The sequence below is a fragment of the Simochromis diagramma genome, unplaced genomic scaffold (assembly GCF_900408965.1).
Source record: "Simochromis diagramma unplaced genomic scaffold, fSimDia1.1 OVJJ01000596.1, whole genome shotgun sequence".
NCBI lineage: Eukaryota > Metazoa > Chordata > Actinopteri > Cichliformes > Cichlidae > Simochromis > Simochromis diagramma.
Window position 1 is genome coordinate 4,830,751 of NW_024387245.1, and position 20,674 is coordinate 4,851,424.

Here is a 20,674-nt window from a genome sequence, read left to right on the forward strand (position 1 = left end):
GTATGAGGGTGTTGGACTGGAGTGCTTTGGGACTTGGGTAATTTACAATAAGAACTAAAAAGTTAGCTTGACTTTTGGTCCCTGCGGTAACCAGAAGTGTAATCTTCAGTTACAGCTTCCAACTATGTTATATAAATGACAGAAGGCAAAATCAGTGAGTTGGCGCTTGAGAAAAGGGTGCAAGAATATTAAGCACTATAGTTATATTTTTTAGTACGTAAAGCTTAAACCTACAGATAAGTAATTTGGTGTGACACCTTTATGTGTATGTGTAATAAAGACCTAAATAGAAATGTAACCTTTCTGACAGTATTCATTCTGGCTTGTTATAACATCATAGCATTGAGGCTGGTGAGGCCACACCAATGAAAGTAATACATCACATGTGTCTGAATGAAGCTGTAGCTAGAAGTTATAGGCATCACCTCACTGCATATGTGAATTTCAGCAATGAAGCAAACTGGAGTCCACCAGGGTTCTGTTCATGGCCCTTAAATATTTACCAAATGAATACTCACTGCCGTACTCTGAACAAGTAAGCAACTGGGTTGTCAAAGAAAAATCACCTCTCAGATACTAATGGACGACCAGTTTAGATACTAATTTATGATAGTCTTCTCTTCCTCCAGCTAACGGACAACTTCACATAGCACCACCGTGGGCAGTGAGGCGCACAGCCCCTCCCCTCACTAGCAGCTGAAGTAGCTGAGGCTCATAACACTGAGTTACTCTTCATGAGGAATTCTGAGAGGTCAGTGAAGCTCCCATTTCAACAACACTGAAGTATTAAATAGTTATCATTAAAGTTAACCTGGCTGCTGGACACGTTAATTTTACTCATTTCACCATTCGCAATTGCCTGACAGTAACATTAGCTGTCTTTTATCATTAAGGTAGCTGCCAAAGGCTACAGCTCAGTAATAAAACAATAATGTTAACATTGGAGCTTTGGCAGCTAACATTATCATTCCTGCCTGTCTGTAACATTAATAGAGAGTGTTAATTTAACAGGATACCATGATTATTTGTGCCTAAAAACAACAGAAACAGTGGCACTCTATCCTAACAACTGTATTTGATCAGCAGCAAAAATATGATGCTAAATGGGAATGGGTACTGAAATCAGATATTAAACAGGCTCCAGGGCAAAATGATTTACGTATCAGTAAGCTCCAATGTTATCTGTATTATTTTCAATACTGGAAAAAATTAAGAAAATAGATTTACTATTGGTACATAAAAGTTATCTTTCACATTTTATCTGACCTCCTCTGTTACTGATTAAGCCATTAATCCAAGGCATTTCCCCTGTTCCCTATCCCGAGGACAGTTGTCTCTTTATCTCTCTCAGAGCCTGCATGTGAGGGGCGAGGGGAGCTCTGTCTCGCACATACCACACAGATCCTGGTCTTTGTGCAGATGGAGGAGAGAATGAAATGCTCAAAAGTGCGGTTGCACTTTGCTAGAGTCGATGCCGACAGTGTTGTCACAAATGCAACAGGTCTTTTGCTTGTAAAGGTGGGAACATGAGAAATCTGTCAAAACATTCAGCAAAAGTGTTCAGAGGCAGAACTGCAGAGTTTTCGACTGCCTAGCTTGTAGTTCATCTGCTCTTGCTCCAGGTGTGTTATGCTAGCAGCCTGTTATGCACGCACATCTAAATAATCAGTTATCTAAAATGTGAACATGGGCTAATGAACAAAGTGTTATGGATATGTGCATTCATTATCAGGTGGTCAAAACGTCATTGCTCACAATTCTAAATCTTAAATTCCCAATTAAAGTTTTTAAATTAGAGTAACACTACAGCACAGTAAACGCTGTCAAATTTAGCTACGTTTTTCAAATTAAGGAAAGAAAATTGAACTAACGAGAAGTACCGCCTGTGTTCTGCTCGTGCTGGAACCTGACCATGAGCTGGATGTATTGCCTCATTGCCATATCCCTATATTTCACGAGCCTTTCCCATCACAGTGATTTATTTGGATGCAAATACGGGGGCTTTGGCGTACCTTTCTATTTGAGGCTGCAAGCACTTACTGTGAAAAATGAATGTCAGTTTTTCAATGATCGAAAAAGATTGGTCCTAAACCCGCTGCAATCACATTTCCCTGTACATCAGGTGATGTGGAAGGGCCTCTCCCTATGTAGCTGGGTGAAACTGTTCTTCAGGGGGCTTGCAGTGCACACAGAGCCATTACTAACACTGGCACAGTCAGCTCTGTGTCATCGTATAAATCAGACGTCTTGGCCACAGGTGGCCCATAGATCACATAGTCACACCACAGTGTCAGGCAGAAACAGCGGATGTGCGCACCACATGCCTTGCTTCCAAAGAGGAAATCAATCACTTGGACTGTCTAAGCTGCTAGTACCACCTCCACTTAGCCTCAGTACCCACTGCACGATGCCACCCACACCAGAAATTAACAGGAGCAAAGGCAATGGACCGTTTTACGTTCTCTTTGTGTGCTCAATCAGCACCCATGTTTTCTTAGCCAACAGGTCCAGAGCAGACTCATCTAGGGAGTTTCTGGGTGATTTTTATACAATGTTGATCTGTGAGCTTTAAAGGTCTGGCTTAACAAAAAAGAAAAAGAAAAAGAAAAGAAAGAAAAAAAGAAAAAGAAAGGGGGACTGGCAGAAGCAGAATGAATTCAGTAGTTTGAGCTATATGGCTGGCAGCTATGAAATCTATTTACTGCAGAGTAGAGAGACTGAGCCTGATGGGCCAAAATTAAAAGACCATGTAGTGTGAAGATTCTCCACGCACATTTGGGAAATGTATCATCAATAAATCAATGTGGACAGTCGAAACTAAAAGGTGTCTAATTATGTTTACATCCAATGCTCAGTCTGACTTACACATTGGGAAACATTATGTTGTTTTACTGCATTAATGTGCAAATGTGTTTGCTGTTTCTTGAAACATGATGGGCATTTTCTTCCCCCTGTGACCTCGTCTTCAAACACTACAGTGAGCGAGTTGTACCCAGTGGAACATGAGCCCTATTTGCACTTCAAATTAGCTGTTATTTGGCTTTAACAGTCTAAAAAGAAATTGACACAGTCTACTTGGCATTTGATTAGTCAGTGATGGTGTTTGGATTCTCTAGTCAGGAAAAGGAAGTAACTAAATAACACCAGAAAGTCCAATGCTGTCACACGCTCCTGAAGGTGGTGTCGCAATCGATACATATTGATAGGTGTGTCACAATCCAGTCCTTGAATACCTCAGTACAGTACTTAAAGTCAGGACTTGGGTGTTGCCCAAGGGTTTAGGAGCATTGCTTTAAATACAGTTCACAAATTGGTTCATTGATTAAGAAAACAACAACAACAACTAAACAAACAATCAAATCAAAACTGATAGTTTTCTCACAAACTGCATGAATTTCCCTTTCTTCTTAAGAAATAAAACCCTTTCTAATCTTCTATGTGCTAAAATAAGTACAAAAAAATTGAAGATGCTTACTACTGTGGATGGTTTCATATATTTATACTTCAACTAAAAGCTGTGATGAAAGAGGTATTGATCTTTACATCACACTGAGGTATAAGGAATGTTTCTCTGCTTATGCGTCTCACCTGTATGAGGCGTCCCTGTTCCGTTTGCAGTGTGTTAAGGTCTTGCCCGAGGCTGCTCTGCCCCCTGCGTAGAGATTCATAGTCCATTTTCAGTTGGCCTGCGTGGGCTGACAGCTTGGCCACCTCCTCAGCCAGACTGACAAGCAGAGCCCGATCCTGTCCTTTCACAGACTTCAAGTCAGAGTCGTGGTCGGTCAGTGAGTGGAGCAATGAGGTCTGCACACCCTCCAGTCGCATAAAGTTACTGTTGTAATCCGGACAGTTGGGGTCAATGAAGATGTTAATGCGAGAGCCATCGCCTCTCTCAACAGTGACCAGGGCATTGGCTTCATCCTGGTTGGTAGAAATGTGGGGTAGGCCATCAGACATGGGTGGAGCCTGATAGTGATTCATGAAAAGGATGGTGCCAGTTACAGTGACAGCCAGCAATACAGCCACGAAGAGAAGGATAGTGCAGAGCAGGTAGCTGCAGCTCATCCTCTGTAAGTCAGAAAGAAGAGAGGGAGAAAGGTAGGCAGAGAAAAGGTATGTTTTAGAAAAGTAAATGCAATTACACCAAAAATGACATTAAAAAAAAGCTGAGTTATTCAAAAAGAAATGACTTTCTTCAATCACCGGGGCCATAGTTTTAAGTAATGTAACCATATTTCCGTGATAAAGTGTAGTTTTGAATTATTTATGCAGCAGGAAAAAAAAAGATCCCATCAACTGTCGGCCTTATTAAAACTCAAAGAGACAATTTCTGTCCAAAAACCCTGCTTATCATTGGAGTGGTGATGCAGTGTGGGGGAGGATACTAGCCTCATACATGTCTGGAAACCACTCAGGGACCTGAGAGCTCCTTTTTTTCAGTTCTAACAAGGAGAAGAAAACAAGAAAACATGAAGAAATTGGAGCTACTGAGAAAGAGTAAAGCAAAGACGATGTGGACGGCCAGTCGGATGCAAATAAATGAGCAGAAACCACTTAGAGAAAAAAATGGAGGAACTGTACCGGTAACATAGTCTTCAATAATTGGGCTATAAAATGTTTTTTTATGATGGCCCTTTAGGATCCAGGCCCATTTTCCACTTAGGTTAAGCAATGGATAGGAGAAAGCACTATGGCCCGCCTATATGAATGATTAATAATTCCTAGCTCCCCAATATCTTTCTAACAAATGAATCACCAGTTGATGTCTAAGTGATTTTTGTTTTTTATTTTCTACAATCTGTATTTTTTTTGTTCTCAATGACTGTATGTGGGCTTTGGTTTATGTTAGCATGTGAAAGTGAGAGTGAGCACATTAATATGTAAATTGGCTGTACAAAGCACCGCGAAGCACACTAATAGACAGCTAATGGCCTGCTTTACGAGAGAGGTTTACAGTTCTTTTAATGTGAGGAAAATCAGTTGTGTTGTGCAGGAAGTACTCCTATCAACTTGTTTACCCACAGTCTTTGGATAGAAGACATAAAACGTTGTTACTGCCTGGATATGTGCAGGTGTACATGGGATGCCAATTTTGTAAACCTGAAGCACACAAGACACACAACCAATATGAATACTTCAACCGCACTTGGCTTATTTTATTATTTTCTTTCTAATTCCTGTCTCCAGTAGAATCTGTTGATTACATTTAGTGAAATTTCATGAATCATTGCTTACTAAAGCACCTTAATGTGGCTTTTGTTTTTGAGATACCATTCACATGTGTGTGATCACTGTCGCTGCAAAAACTCTCCTGTGTTAATTTTTTTTAAAATGGGTTGCTGTACAGATGTAATGATAAACAATGTCGTTAAAACTACTGACAGCTAAAGTGTCAAGGGGTACCAGGCCTCCAAACTTTCTAATACCCAATTTGATTTAGCATCAGTGGGATGGGATGCTTCAGAACATGCTATAAGGCATCATCCTACAACGTTGCCCATGCCCTGACAGGTAAAAATGATGAGGATCTCAACATTAGTAGGTTAAGGGTGTTAACTGGTGTACAGGTATGGTAAAAAGAAAGTACACCCTCTTTCAATAGTAAGGTTTTACACATTGGGACAAAATAAAAAAGTCCATAGCAGATTTTGAAATGGGAAAAAAGATGCTCTCAGATGAACAACATGTGACATATTTCACTATGACATTATTTATTTAACCAAAAATAAGCCAAAATGCAGGAACTGAAAAAAACAAAAAAACCTTTACTGCTTTAAGAGGGTAAGAAGCAATCAGGTGCTGCTAATCAAATACACTTGATTAACTGATCATCAAAAAGTGTGAGCACCTGAGTAAAAGCAGCAGTTTTGTGGGTCTGAAGCATTCAGGTGTTTTAACACAAAGCCAAGGAAGAAAGACATTAGCAATGATCTTTAAGAAACAGTTGCTACTTCATTACGGTCTTATATCCTCCCCATTTGTTTGGGGAGGTAATGAGCCTATTTCCAAAGGACCACAAAAAACCAAAGCGCTACATCTCAGACTTTTTAAGCCTCAATTAGCTCAATAAATTATAATGCTTATATTATAATTATAATGACAATACAATTAGAAAAAAAAAGGTTAAATTTGCAAAACTGTTTCCTTTGGACACACAAGATGAAAGTGGAAATTTTTGGCTTTAATGCACACCAATATGTTTGGCAAAAACCAAACACAGCATGTCAGCATAAACACATCAAGCCAGCTGGTGGTGGAGGCATGTTGATTTGGGCTAGTTTTTTTTAGCCACAGGACCTGAGCACTTTGCAGTCCCTGAGTTAAATGGTAAATGGACTGGTTCTTATATAGCGCTTTTCTACTCTATCCGAGCACTCAAAGCGCTTAATACAGCTAATTCATTCACCCAATCACTTCTAAGCCTAAGTGCCTAACATTCATACACATTCACACTCCGATGGATGCATCGGAGAGCAACATGGGGTTAGTATCCCCATGGATATTTGGCATGCAGACTGGAGCAGTGAGTGGGATCGAACCACCGACCTTCTGGTTAGTGGCTGATCCTTCTGGTTAGTGGCTGATCCGCTCTGCCACCTGAGATATTTGTTGACCTTGAACTCACACATATTCTAGAGACAAATGTGGGAGCTTCTGTGTGACAAATAAACTTGGGCAAAAGTGGGTTGTGCAACAGGAATATAATAATAATATTATATCTAAGACACCAGCAAATCTACAGCGAAATGGCTGAAAAAGAACAGAACCAAGATGTCAAAGTCCAGACCTAAACTTGACTGAACTCCTATCCGGTCGTTAAGTCTGACGTCACTAGCCGTGTCTGGGTCTAAACTCCGCTGCAGGTCCATATATCAAACGATCACTATGGCATTACTGAGAGTTGAAAAACTGTCTAAAGTCTTTCATCTTTAATGAAATGATCAGCCTTCTGCTCTACCAGGTGTAACAATTGAGTTTAACATCCAGGCATCAATGAAAACGGAATTTATGACATTTAACGGAGTTAGAAGTTAGCAGGAAGTTAGCTCGCTAGCTTCTATCTAAATACAATATAGCATGTCCTGACTGCGGAGTTTTGGAAACAAATTAAAACGTACAGCTCTGCTATCACTTCCAACATAAATGAAGACAGAAAACTAAACAGCAGTGACGTTTGTAGGGTTACTGAAGTTTGGCTAGCTGGTATATAATGATGTGCTATGTGACCGCTAGCGACACAGCTATGTTAGCATAATATAAACAAGCTAACTTTTTTTCCACTCGATAAAAGTTAACGTGAGTGTTCTCGGTGGTCAGGAACAAATGTAATCGCATGGCAGGATGCTGTAAAAGGACCAAACTTCAGCCAGGAGAACAACTGAGATAATCCATCCACAATACGAGGTTAGTCATTCATATACTGCTGCATGGGCTGTGCTGTAGTTACATCCTCTGTCAGTGCGCCCCAGGGTGGCTGTGGCTACAATGTAGCTTACCATCACCAGTGTGTGAATGTGTGTGTGAATGGGTGGATGACTGGATATGTAAAGCGCTTTGGGGTCCTTAGGGACTAGTAAAGTGCTATATAAATACAGGCCATTTACCATTTAAAAACTGAGCTTAAATAAATGATTAGTGGTAATAAAAGCAGAGGGAGGTCAACAGTGATCACTGACTGTTTTAGGAGCTTTTTGAGATTAAATAGAAGAAAATACAAAACATTAAACATGTTAACAACACAAAAGCCATATTAAACGCAGACTACTTTAGGCCCGGAAGTAGGATTTGTCACGTCATCACTTAACGACTGGATAGCAGGGCCCTAAGAGAGCTGTGCATAAATGAATGCCAACAAACCTCAATAAAGTCAGACAACATTGTAATGAATGGGCTCAAATTCCTCCACAATGATGTGACAGACTAAAGCCATCTAGTTACTGTTGCTAAAAGTTCTGAATCTTCTGGTGTACTAATTTTTCAAAATTACTTTTTTTTTAGTTAAATAAGTAATGAGACAGTATAATGTGTCTTCTGTTGTTATCTAATTTAAGAGCTGGTGATGACCAGATAATTTTTTATTATGTCCTAATATGTAATATTTTGCAACATACTGCATACTGTACAACTAGACACTAGAAACACTACACACATTTATGCCACTTAATGTTCACTGCATATATGCACATGGACACATAGTCCTGTCTCCCCCCCACCCTGGACCCCCACCAATTCGCATACCGCCAGAACAGGAGCACAGAGGATGCAGTCTCCATCGCAATGCACTCTGTCCTCTCACACCTGGACAACAACAACACCTACGCCAGAATGCTGTTTATAGACTTCAGTTCAGCATTCAATACAATCCACCCCTCACAACTCATCAGGAAACTGACAGACCTGGGCATCAGTTCCCTCATCTGCAAATGGTTACTGGACTTCCTGACCAACCGCCCCCAACATGTCCGGCTGGATAACCACTGCTCATCTACCATCACAATGAACACCGGTGTACCACAAGGCTGTGTGATGAGCCCTTTCCTCTACTCCCTCTTCACCCACGACTGCAGACCTGATGATGGTTCCAACACCATCATTAAGTTTGCAGATGACACCACGGTGATTGGCCTCATCAGTGACAACGATGAGGCCGCCTACAGGGAGGAGGTGGATCGTCTGGCTGAGTGGTGCGACAGAAACAACCTGCTGCTTAACACCGAGAAGACCAAGGAGCTCATCGTGGACTACAGGAGGAATGCTGACCCACATCCACCCATCCACATTAAGGGGACGGCTGTGGAGCGTGTGAGCAGCTTCAAGTTCCTGGGAGTCCACATCTCCGAGGATCTCACCTGGACGACCAACTGCTCCAAGCTGGTCAAGAAGGCTCACCAGCGCCTCTTCTTCTTGAGGACTCTGAGGAAGAACCACCTGTCCTCAGACATCCTGGTGAACTTCTATCGCTGCACCATCGAGAGCATCCTGACCAACTGTATAACAGTCTGGTACGGGAACTGCTCTGCCTCGGACCGGAAGGCGTTGCAGAGGGTCGTGAAAACTGCCCAGCGCATCGCCGGAGCACCACTTCCTGCCATAAAAGACATCTACAGGAAGCGGTGTCTGAAAAGGGCTGGGAAAATCATCAAAGACCCCAGTCACCCATCACATGGACTCTTCACCCTCCTGCCCTCTGGGAGGCGCCACAGGAGCCTACGGACTAAGACCACCAGGTACCGGAACAGCTTCTTCCCCACAGCTGTCAGACTCCTGAACTCTGCCTCCTGACATCTGACCCACGTTAAACTCATGGACTGAACATACACACACCCACAATGGACAACTGTACCCTCAAACACACAATAATAACATGGACTGAACCACCACTCACAACCACCAGCACTTTATATAGCCTCTGTAGAAACTATCTACACCCTCACTTATCTTAACTGCACTACTGTATAGCTCTGTGTAAATAATCATTCTGTACATTCGATAATCTTTAATCCTACAACTGTTTACAACTTGCATAGTTCCCATTTCTGTATAGCTGTATATCTCAGATTCTGTAAAGTTACTTATTTCATATTCTGTATAGTTTTTCATATTTATATCCTGTTCATAGCCTGTTCATAGCTTGTACTCACTACAGTCTGTACATACTTATAGTTATAGAATATTCACAACATACTTCATACCGTGTACATTATAACATTCCATAATAGACCCATTTCTGTAATATACTCACATATCTATATTATTGCTAATATATATTGTAATATATCTATATCACTAAAGCACTTCTGGATGGATGCAAACTGCATTTCGTTGCCCTGTACCTGTGCATGTGCAATGACAATAAAGTTGAATTCTATTCTATTCTATTCTAGTTGCATGGAGACCTACATAATTTGACCATAATGCTTTTTTGGGAAAAAGAACATAAAAAAACTGGAGCATTGCTTTATTTTTTCACCCATATACATCATCATAGAAATGAGCTCCAGGGGAATAATGCTGCACATAGCATTTTTTTTTTGTTTGCTTGCTCTAATTCAACATGTAGGCCTTATGACTATACTTAGAATTTACCGTAAAATCTTTCCTTACATATCAAAACTGTGTTTCTCTTTTTTCCAGTTTGTATGAGGTGCGGCTCAGTGATTTTAACTCACTGGGCTTGGCTGTGTGTATGGATGTGTGTGCAGAGGGGTGTCTGTGTCGTACATAATGTGTATAATGGCCTTGCTCTGCAGAATGACAGCAACGTAACATTAGAACGGTTTGCCTGAGTACTATCGCTAGCGGGCCAAGACATCAGTGAAAGCTATCACTGGCACTACACTAAATATTCATTGCTAGCACACTGATTATTAACGTAGAATGGAAAAGATATATGATAGTCATAGTTATGCTGACAGGCAGACCTCTATACATTAAAACATATTCAGAACACAGAGGAGTAGACGTGTTTCATTCATGTTGAACCGTAACTAGACAATGATCAAATCTGTAATAATAATTTAGTCTTGAAAAATTAAGGCTAATATAATATAATTATATTATATGCCAATTATAATTGGCATATAATATATAAATGTGGAGAGACTCCCAACTCGACCTAACTAGTTGCCAACTGGTTTCTATAAAAGAACGTGCCTATGTTACGTTGCCGTGAAATTGCTGTCGTACAATAATCCTATTTTTTTTAGGAATCTCTACTTTTGTGTTTACCAGTTCATTTATGGTAAATGAGCTGGTTCTTACATAGTGCTTTTCTACTCTGAGCACTTTTTTCTACATCTAAGTGCTTGCTATTTAACATTCAACTCTGTGTCTTATTAAGTGTTATTAATCTAATTCAGTCTTATTGAGTCTGTCTTATTGCTGCTCTATTGCTGGTTTGATGAACCAAAGTTGCTTTGATCACTCATCTCATACCTGCCCTTCGTCTTCAAAGAAACATTTTCAAAGGGAAACAAAACCACAAATTCATTGCACATGGTTTCAGTAACTTTGGTGTTGATGCAATCTCAAACCACCATTTTCCCTAACGTGACTGCAGAATCTTTTTTTCATGTTTATGAATACAACAATGAATCAACAAAAGTGCAGTTCAGTGTTAAAGTTCTGTGTTTTGCTAATCTATCAATCCAGATTTCACCCTCCTGCCCACAGACACTGCATTGTTGGGAAGCATTTGCTGAAATACTGCTGAAAACCTCTCAGTTCACTGATAGAGACACAGTCCTTGTAGAAGTGTGTTACTCAGCACCATCTTGAAATGCCCATAGACACTTATTTGAAAAGTTTTTTGAACCATTACCAAAAATCAACAGGACATCAAAATTGCATGTTGTGAAGACAGGACACAACTCACTCAGTGTGTCACAGTCAACAGTGCTTTATTATAGTTCTTTTTGGATACCCTGGCAGTTACCCACTGCTCCACCCCACCCCTGCAGCTGAGCCACAAACCACAATTCACCACACACGTATTCAATCAAATCAAATTAAAAAAAAAATGATTAAAAGGTTTGCTGACTTTTTTTTGTTAAGGCCTTTTTTCTCCTGGGAAGTTCTACTGCTTTGGATGTCAGTTTTTCCTACAACTTACAATGTCAATAAAAGATGAGGTCACTTAACAATAACATAATTATGTGTCATTATAGGATGTTTGCTCAAACAAGTACAGGATGAGGATTTATTTATTTTTCAACAGAAGAATAATCACAGGAAATGCACTCATTCTTCTGTTTACAGGTAATATTTTGGTCTGTAGAAACGCACTGGCTCAACAACAAGGTGGTTATTCGGTTAAGTTGATCTTATAATTTTATGATTTTATTTTTTTATTGTGCTGTGGCAAACAATGTTCCCAGTAATAAACATGGCATAGGGATAAGACAACAGAAAAGAAATAGAAAACAGAGCAAGTGTAAAAAGAAATTAACTAACCAGGCATCTTTTCCACTTTAGAAACAAAGGTGGCAAATTTAACCTTTTTTTATGCATTATTAACCAACCAAAATGTTTCTGGAGCCAGAGATTTTCTTTTGCATTGTGTTTTGATGGTCAGTAAAAATGAAATGAAACAGCAACCTGCTTCATGCCCCATTGGAGTACGCGGTCTCCCACCTCAGGTTGAGATTTGTAGTGGCATAATGACAGTGAGAACAGGATGCAAGCAGCCTCTTAACAGTTAGGTTTTTTTTGTAAATGAGACTCTCGATCTCACAGCAGGAGACCACTCTGTAATTAGTGGCTGACTTTCGCGTCCTCTCCTTTCTGTACTCAAGCCACACCATGGGATTTGAGAGGAGAACTGGGGAATTCTGATAGATAGATCGGAAAGAAGAGGCAGAGAATCAGAGAGAATTCCTCTCTGTGGAAATGATGTCCTCCCACGCAGGAGAACTGGCAGACAGTTCTTGGACAAAAGGTTTTGCCTGCTCATTAGATAACCAGGAAACTAGCAAAACTCTTCCAAGCATCCTCACTCTCTCGTCCTCTCTCCCTCTTCTCAAAACACAAACACGCACATGCTGACACAAATCGATGTATACACAGAAGACATTCACATTGGAGCTGCCAAACTAATACACACAGAAAGGTACAAAAATATTTTGAAGCTAAACTGGCATGCACGGACTGGTTTTAAAAGAAGTCATGTTCACCATTTCCACCCTCCTTTCATTCACTGGCGGTTTGAATCTGACTCATTCAGTGCAGTTTCTTCATTATAATCTGCCATACAATCAGGCTCCATTTCCCAGTGTAGCCATGACCTCCCCTCTCAGTTCAGAGTATCTGCAGGGTCTTATCCATCTTCCTCTTGTGCGTCTGGGTATTTGAGCTGAGGTTGTGCAATTGCTGCTTCTCAGTGGCAAAATATAATGTGTTACACACAACGATTCATTTCTAAAGGAGTGAGATAGTGGCTGGTGATTAAAAAAATAATTGTCGGTGAAACATAATCTCCTCCACAGGTGAGCAAGTAACTATTCAATGTCTGCCCCTGATTTGACTGAAAAGGAGGATGGTGGATAGTAGTGTATACAGCAGTGCACGTAGTATAGAGGAAGAAATAAGGGGATTTAATTTGTGTCATTATAATATTATAAATTATATCAATTTGGATGCTTTTTATTTAGCCATTTCTATCCACTTCAGTGTTTGCTAGTCCCCATATCAACTTACATATTATTCTGCAGAAATCTAATTCAAACTCTAGCCAAAATAATTTGTTTGATTTGTGTAAATTCAACCAGTTAAAAAGACAAATTGCTCAAGTATACATGTGCGTACATGTTGTGATAACGGGGCCTTACCTTAGCTGGGGTCTCCCTGGCTGTTTCTGAATCTGACCAGCGATGTTTGAGTTGAGAGGAGCTGGGCACACATTCACAGAACGTCTGCATGGGACAAACAGATAGGGCCACCAGTGTTGGCGTTTGTTCAAGTCACATGTGCAATCAAGCATGCGTGCACATGCAAACAAACACACACATACATGCATAGACGCACAGGCTTTGGATATATACTCCTGAAAACAAGTAAAGGAATACTTTTTAATCAGGGTTTAGCATCAAGTCAATTAAACTTGTAGGATATTGATCTGGCAGCAGAGGTTTGGTGTTAATGAAATTAAAAACAGGTGCACTAGAGGGGTAACAATGAGCACCCACAATAGGAATGGTTTTACAGGTGGAGGCCACTGACTTTTTTCCCTACTCATCCCTTCTGACTGTTTGGCTAGGGCCAGTGTCACTACTGGTACCGTGAGCTGAAATCTGGACCATACAGAGGGTGCAAAGGTCCTAGCACATTGGACCTTGAGGGGATTGAGGGGATTTCAAGAGACAGGCAGTTATTCTAAGAGAGCCGGACAGAGCCATAGAAGGTCCTTAACCCATCAGCATGACCAGCATCTACTCCTTTTTGCAAGGAGGAACAGGATGATCACTGTCAGAACTACAAAATGACCTCCAACAGACCACTGGTGTTAATGTGTCTGAGAAAACAATCAGAAACAGACTTTATGAGGAACCTACATCCTCTAAAGGGCTTCATGGTCACTGCAGAGCACAATGAAACCAGATTGGCATTTGCCATAGAATACCACAATTTGTGCCAAAACTTGCACCCTGTGCTTCTCATAGATCACAGCAGGTTCACCCTCAGCACACCTGAAAGAGTCTGGATAACCATGGTGAATGTTATACTGCCTGTAATGTCATTCAGCATGACTGGGTTGGTAGTAGGTCACTGATCATCAGGGGAGGAATAACCATGGAGAGACGCACAGACCTCTACAGCCAGTGGGCAACGGCACCCTGACTGGCATTAGGTATCGAGATGAAATCTTTGGACCCACTGTCAGACCCCATCCTGGTGCAGCGGGTCCTGAATTCCACCTGGTGTCCAACAATGCTCAGCCTCACATGGTAGGAGTGTGCAGGCTGTTCCTGGAGATTGAAGGAATTGATACCAATGACTGTACACCCACACCAGACCTAAATCTAATTGAACACCTCTGGAACTTTATGTTTTAGGCCATCCAACGCTGCCAGGTTGCACCTCAGACTGTTCAGGTCTGCCAAAATGGAGTCTGCTGCATCATTTTTCCACTTTGATTTTCGGGATGTCCGAATTCAGCCTTCCGTACAGTAGATTCATCATTTTCATTTCCATCAAGTGATGTGGCATCCTGTCATTCCACATTACCCAATCCAATGTCACTATAAATATTCAGCATGACTTTTCAAACGTTTCCTTTACATCTCAAACGTATCATTAAATTCAGTTTTTATGACAGGTTCAATTTCCAGAAATCATGGACATAGTTTCTTCTACTTTGAGTAAAATAGAAAATATCAAAAAGTAACTTTTAATTGACTGCATGCGGGGAAAACACTGTGTGCAAGCAGCACTTATTCATACAGGTAAATGTGTGCAGTGTGAAATTTGAACATGCTTCAGGATACAGTATGTGCCTAGTGCTGCTTATATGTGTGTTTGTCTAGCGGTTCTAGCTGCTACACAGATAAAAGCAGAGTAATTACGGAAGCGTGAGCTTTCTAACTGCTTCCAGAGACCACGTTATTCCATGACCTTAAACACTACTCCTCCTCCACTGGAATTGCTCAATTAGATAGGAACAATAACCCCAACACAAAAGCACACATCCCCAATCCCAGCTGAGTACTTAAGAATGGATGCACCAAACATTAGCAATTAATATATCAAAATGAGTTTTCTACCCAAGCCTGGTGTCACAAGATTTTCATTGGTGAATTTATATGACTAAGACTATATGTCTTTACACCTGTTATGAGCAGTATTGTAGGATTACTTTAAAGCTGTACTAATTTTCAGCAACCAGGGGGTGAAGTAAGCTGGGTTTGGTTAAGTTTTGCTTTGGTTTGGCAAAGAACCACTTACTCTTATATTCAGCAGACATGGCATGTCCACCCTCCCACACTCATTTTTTACCTCTGGTTTGGCCTTAGAACTATTTGTGTGCTAATTGTTAAGCTAACTTGATTTGTCTGACTGTTGTGATGCTCATAACTCATATTGTGGTTTTGCAGACACATGACTTCTAACGACATACCATTAACTTGCTCTGTTTTTGAACATGTGGCCAAGTGATTAAGGCCCCAGTCACACAAACCTAGAGACCCATCTACAAACAAATAAAAACCACTGGTCATCAGGGAAAAATATGTATTCCCCTACCAGCTGGTGAGTGGTTGCTGGAGGTTGATGGCAGTTGCTGGGAAATCGACTGCTAAAAGCCCCAGTCACCTACATCTGCTGACAAGTCAATGACTCCCTGACACTAGAGAAAGATGTGGCAAAAGCCTCTTTGGAATTGCTTTGGTTGGTCGGAGATTGGCACAGTCATCCAAAGTCCACAACCCCCCCCCCACAAAAAACAAACGTGGAAAAACACTGAGCAGCTACTTTTAAGGTTGTAGTGAAACTGTGAAAAGTGCAACACAAAATAGACACAGAGAACTTTTCCCATCAAAATAAAAGTCATGCCTTGTGAAAGATGTTGGCTACAATGCTGAGGCACAACTTTTATTCTGAAGAACAATTTTCTATTTTGTCAGCTTGCGTCCCACTTTTTCAAGTAGCTTAGCTAGCAGTTTGCAAGTGATTGCAGATAAGTTTGCAACCAATTTCACCTAGTGTCAGTCAACAACCATATGGAAAAGAAATAGTAAAAACTTATAAAAGACTTGCATAAGATGTGGCCTACTCCATATAGTGAATCATATAAGGCTTTACTCGTGAAAGTGGCCACTTTCTCATTACTTTCATATATTGTTTTAGTAAGTATCCAAAACATACAAGTTTCATTTATATAATTTTTCAAGGGATCTTATATCTGTTTTCACTCTTGTATGTTTTTCATACAAGTTTCATACAAGACAGATACTAACTTTATAAGATTTATATATATCTTTTCCATATGGGCAACCACTTGTCAACCAATGACAGAATACACATTTTACACTTGCAGCTGGTGGCAGCAAGACACTCAATATGGCTAACTCTGGAGCAATGGGCTTATGACCTCAAATGAGAAATCTCTAAACATTAAGCTTTCTAAATGTGGACATGGCTGCTTATGGGGGGCAAGTGTGGCAGCTATACAAAGCCACACAGTTACTGTGTGGGCCTTCTGAAAAAGCCATACTTAAAAGAGTCTTGAAATCCACTTAAAGTTGGGAGACTGCTGATAATTCTCTCAGATTCCTGCAGGTATGATGGATACCTTGAGCTTTTTAATGTTAATATTTCAAATATAGTAGCTGTGAAAGAAACAGCAGTTACATGTATGCAGTTGTGCAGCGTTGCTTGCCTTTGTGTATGTTTTGTCAGCTGCGACTTGCCGCGTATGCTACTCACACAGTCATTGTTATCTCGGCTAACCAATAGCTCACCTTTTTGCTCTAAGCATTCATTTCCAGTGTGTAAGACAGCAAGAAAGAAATAAAGGAAGGTAGTGAGAGAGAGAAAAAAGTTAAGGGTGGGTGGATGGGGGAAGCGGGAGATTTGAGAGAGGTGTGCAGAATTCTAATGAGCAGCCTTAGGGTCAGTGATAGAAATCTATGTCTGTTCTGCCTAAAACATTGCAGCTGTCTGTGCAGTACACAGAGAGCTACAGAGCTGTGTTACTAAATAAACACAGACTCCACAGTGATATGACCAACGCACTAACAAATCAGCTACATAGTAGAGTGAAAGCTAATGAATTTGTGTGTCTTACAAATTCATTTTAGTAATAAAAAGCAGGCAAATGTGTTGTGAGTATACAAAATGCGTAAATGCTTGTGTGCACCAAACAACATGGGCACAACGTGTACTCCCGTTTTGTTGCAAAAGAGAAAAAAAAATTATAAAAACATCACATGTGAACACATACACACAGAACAAAAGCTTATGTGTTGCAGCTCCAACCCACTTAGATTCCTGAGACTCTGCCTTTCCATTATACTGAGCAGCATGGATCAGAGCTTTAGTTTGTTCATTCCCCTGCCTGCTAATGCATTGGGGTTTCATGCTGCCCGTGCACACAAACATATACGCACGTGCCCCACAGTGACACACCAATATCTGTGGAGCTTCTTGTTGGCAGTGGTCCCAGCTTGGGCATGACTGCTTGGCAGTGTTTGTCTAGTCCTAAACTGACTCCACAAGCTCCACCAGCAGAGAGGATTTACACTTAATGGAATATTTGGGCTTTTTATTGGTTGGACCTTACAAGCAGAATCCTATCTGATGAGGCACGTCTCGATAAGACAGAGAGGGCTCAGACTTATCCCGGGTGCGCCTGAATGTGTACGTGTGTGCTTTTTCAATAAGCGTACCTATGTATTTGCATGAGTGCATGGATAGTGTGTGAATATAAATATTTTAGGCCAGTATCCCCAGTCTATCTAAGAATATTTGGATTGTGTGAACGTGTTGTTCTTGGGATAATTAGTTCGCTTTGCAGAATACCTTTGCGTGAGACTGTGTGACAGGGACTTTAGCAAGGTGTGTTTAAGCCTAGTGCTCACTAAGCTGATGGAGTAAAAGAGGCTTTGCATATATTCACTTGTGGGCTTACAAATCATTTAATGGGACTTGCAGATTGGTAAATGAGGGGACAGAATGATGAAAAAAGCAGAAAAAGGGGGTATATAAAGCAGGATGAAAAGCAGAAGGATATTGTGTAGGGGTGAAAGCCCTTACATAGTTCAGCAGTGTTTCATATAAGAGATTATCTACTTAAGTGTGCATTCTCTGTAGACACTGCTATACCAAACAACACTCAAAACCAAACAGAAACTTTATTAGTGAGAAAATAATGACTAAATGTATAAATTTGTGCCATTCCTCCAAAATAAATTGTGATGTTCTCTAGTTTGTAATCAGATCTTAAGAAGATAAACTATAATACACCTTGAAATCTATAATGAGACAGATTAGTATTAAAAATATACATTTAATCTAACATTTTAATACCTTAATAACAATTCATGCAGTTATTTCAACAAGTTATTTTCCAAACCCACAAGGAAATATTAATACCCAAAATAATGACTTAAAATAATTTGATTACATGTAAATATATTATACACTGTAAAACATTACATTTAACAGAATCTCATCAAAACAAATCTACTTGATTGGTATACATTCAGTCTATATGAAGCTTTTTTTCCTTAATGATTATTTATCTGAATAGATACACCTTTGATTTTATATACATTTGTATCAGCTGTGTTTTACTCACACAATTGCATCCTGTTTATGAGGGCATTGAATCATTTTTGAGTGTATTTTAAATTAAAATATGGCAATGTAAAATCACAAAGAACTCATTAAGTTCTTGGATTTTAAAGATAATTTGGGGCTGTTTTAAGTGGGAGTTAATCCGAATCTTTTCTTTTTTAAATTTACGGTCATTTATTTCTTGAGGGTTTGTTTTGTTTTTTTTCTCTCTGAGGATTCAAATGTCACTACCCAACAAAATAAACATTGTCTAATTATTAATTCAGGGACTTACATTTAAAATTCAACAAGTTCTGAGGCCGGCCTTGCCAGAACAATGATGATTAATGGTCTTACACATGCTTACCTGAGATGAAAGGAAGCTTCCAACTTTAACTAAAAGAAAAGACACCCCAAAGCTGCACTGTATCATGTCTGCAGATGATCTGCTATCATCATCTACTTACAGAAGTCAGCCAGAGTGTCAGTATGGGGGTAGAACTTACTGTACCCAGTCACTGGTCCAAATGTTAAGCTATCTGTTGATTCCCAGTAAACCACCACCCAATATCCATCTTTCATGGATCTTGTCCTTCCCATAGTTATTTATGCAGGACTGAAGATGTATGGAAGTAATCATATTAACAAATATCTAGCAGGGTGAAATTGATTAGGTGCTGGTGTCCTTAAAGTAATGGTTTTGTGTGTTTTATGATGGCACAACTATAGTTTTGTTACGGAGAGCTGAGTTAACCCCCTGACCTTAGAAGACCAATATCCACTGCAGCACAGCATCCCCTCAGAGAGAGAGTGAACATGACCACTTGCCACCCGATAGCACTCAACCATCACATCTTTTACTCGTGCACTGCCACACATGTACACACGCACACACGCACACACACACACACACACACACACGCATGCACATATCCTCTAACACGAGTAAAGGAGCAAACGCTACATTTGTCCTGCGCCATCAGCATCAAAATCTGATCTCCTTGCCAAGGTCAAATTTTTAAGATGTAGGATACCCCCTTTGTGCGAACGCAGTCGCAAACATAGACATACACAGAGAGATAGATGGGCAGACACACACATGCATGGACACACACACACACAAGTAAGGGGACCCAGTAGTGCTATTTGAGCTACAGTCATTAGTCATTCTGCAGGGTAGCTGTACCATGAAGCAGGACACCCTAACATGCATGTATTATTTATGAGTGCCTGTACGGTTTACACGTAGTGATATATGCAAATGTATACATTAAGGAGACGCAGCTCTTCATTTTTGCCTATTTGAGGAAGTGTCTGCCTTCTTATCACGCTGCTATTAAAGTAGCAACACTGTGGGGTGGAGATTCATCTTGCTTTTTAATGATGCGTCTTATTTGTGTGCGTGCGCATGTGTGTGTCTGCATGAAGTTCATAAGGGTATCAGTGAATGTGCTTGTGCATCCAGGTAGGAGTGTACTTGCGTGCCCAGGTAAGTGTGTTTCTTGTCCTTGCATGATTGTGCTTGTGCACTTAACTGTTCTTGCAACAGCAATCACAACTCTAAGTGGCCTGCAATTTCAAAGAGAGAAATTGAAGTGGGAGTGGAAAGGACGAAGAAAGACAAGCAAGCTGGTGAAGTTCAGCTGTGAGGAGTCCTTGATGAGAATTATTTTGATTATTCCTGACAAAGGTAACAGGAAAAGCACTATAAATCTATCCTTTTCACTCCACAATAATTTATTGACTGGTGAAGGTGTGCCTTTACCAAAGATATTCTTGTGTTTGTGTGTGCAATTAGGATGCTGTTGCTGTCAACAAAGTGCCGCTGGTGCATGTATAACCTCCAATAGAATACACCCCTCTTGATGTGCATATGTGCATGAGCATTATGTTTTTGACGTTTTAT

At 40.4% G+C, this 20,674-nt stretch overlaps 1 protein-coding gene across 2 annotated transcripts in view; it reads right to left on the reverse strand.

The window, feature by feature from the left end:
• Positions 1 to 20,674, reverse strand: part of fibcd1b (fibrinogen C domain containing 1b) — an 86,775-nt gene that overhangs the window by 44,350 nt on the left and 21,751 nt on the right. Inside the window, exons 2-3 of one of the 2 annotated variants that reach the window (XM_040000257.1) lie at positions 13,326 to 13,409; positions 3,589 to 4,068 (exon numbers count right to left, since the gene is read on the reverse strand). In XM_040000257.1, coding sequence (XP_039856191.1) covers positions 3,589 to 4,068; positions 13,326 to 13,409 — 564 coding nt within the window. The remainder of the gene's footprint in view (positions 1 to 3,588; positions 4,069 to 13,325; positions 13,410 to 20,674) is intronic. The other variant, XM_040000258.1, reaches the window with a different exon arrangement.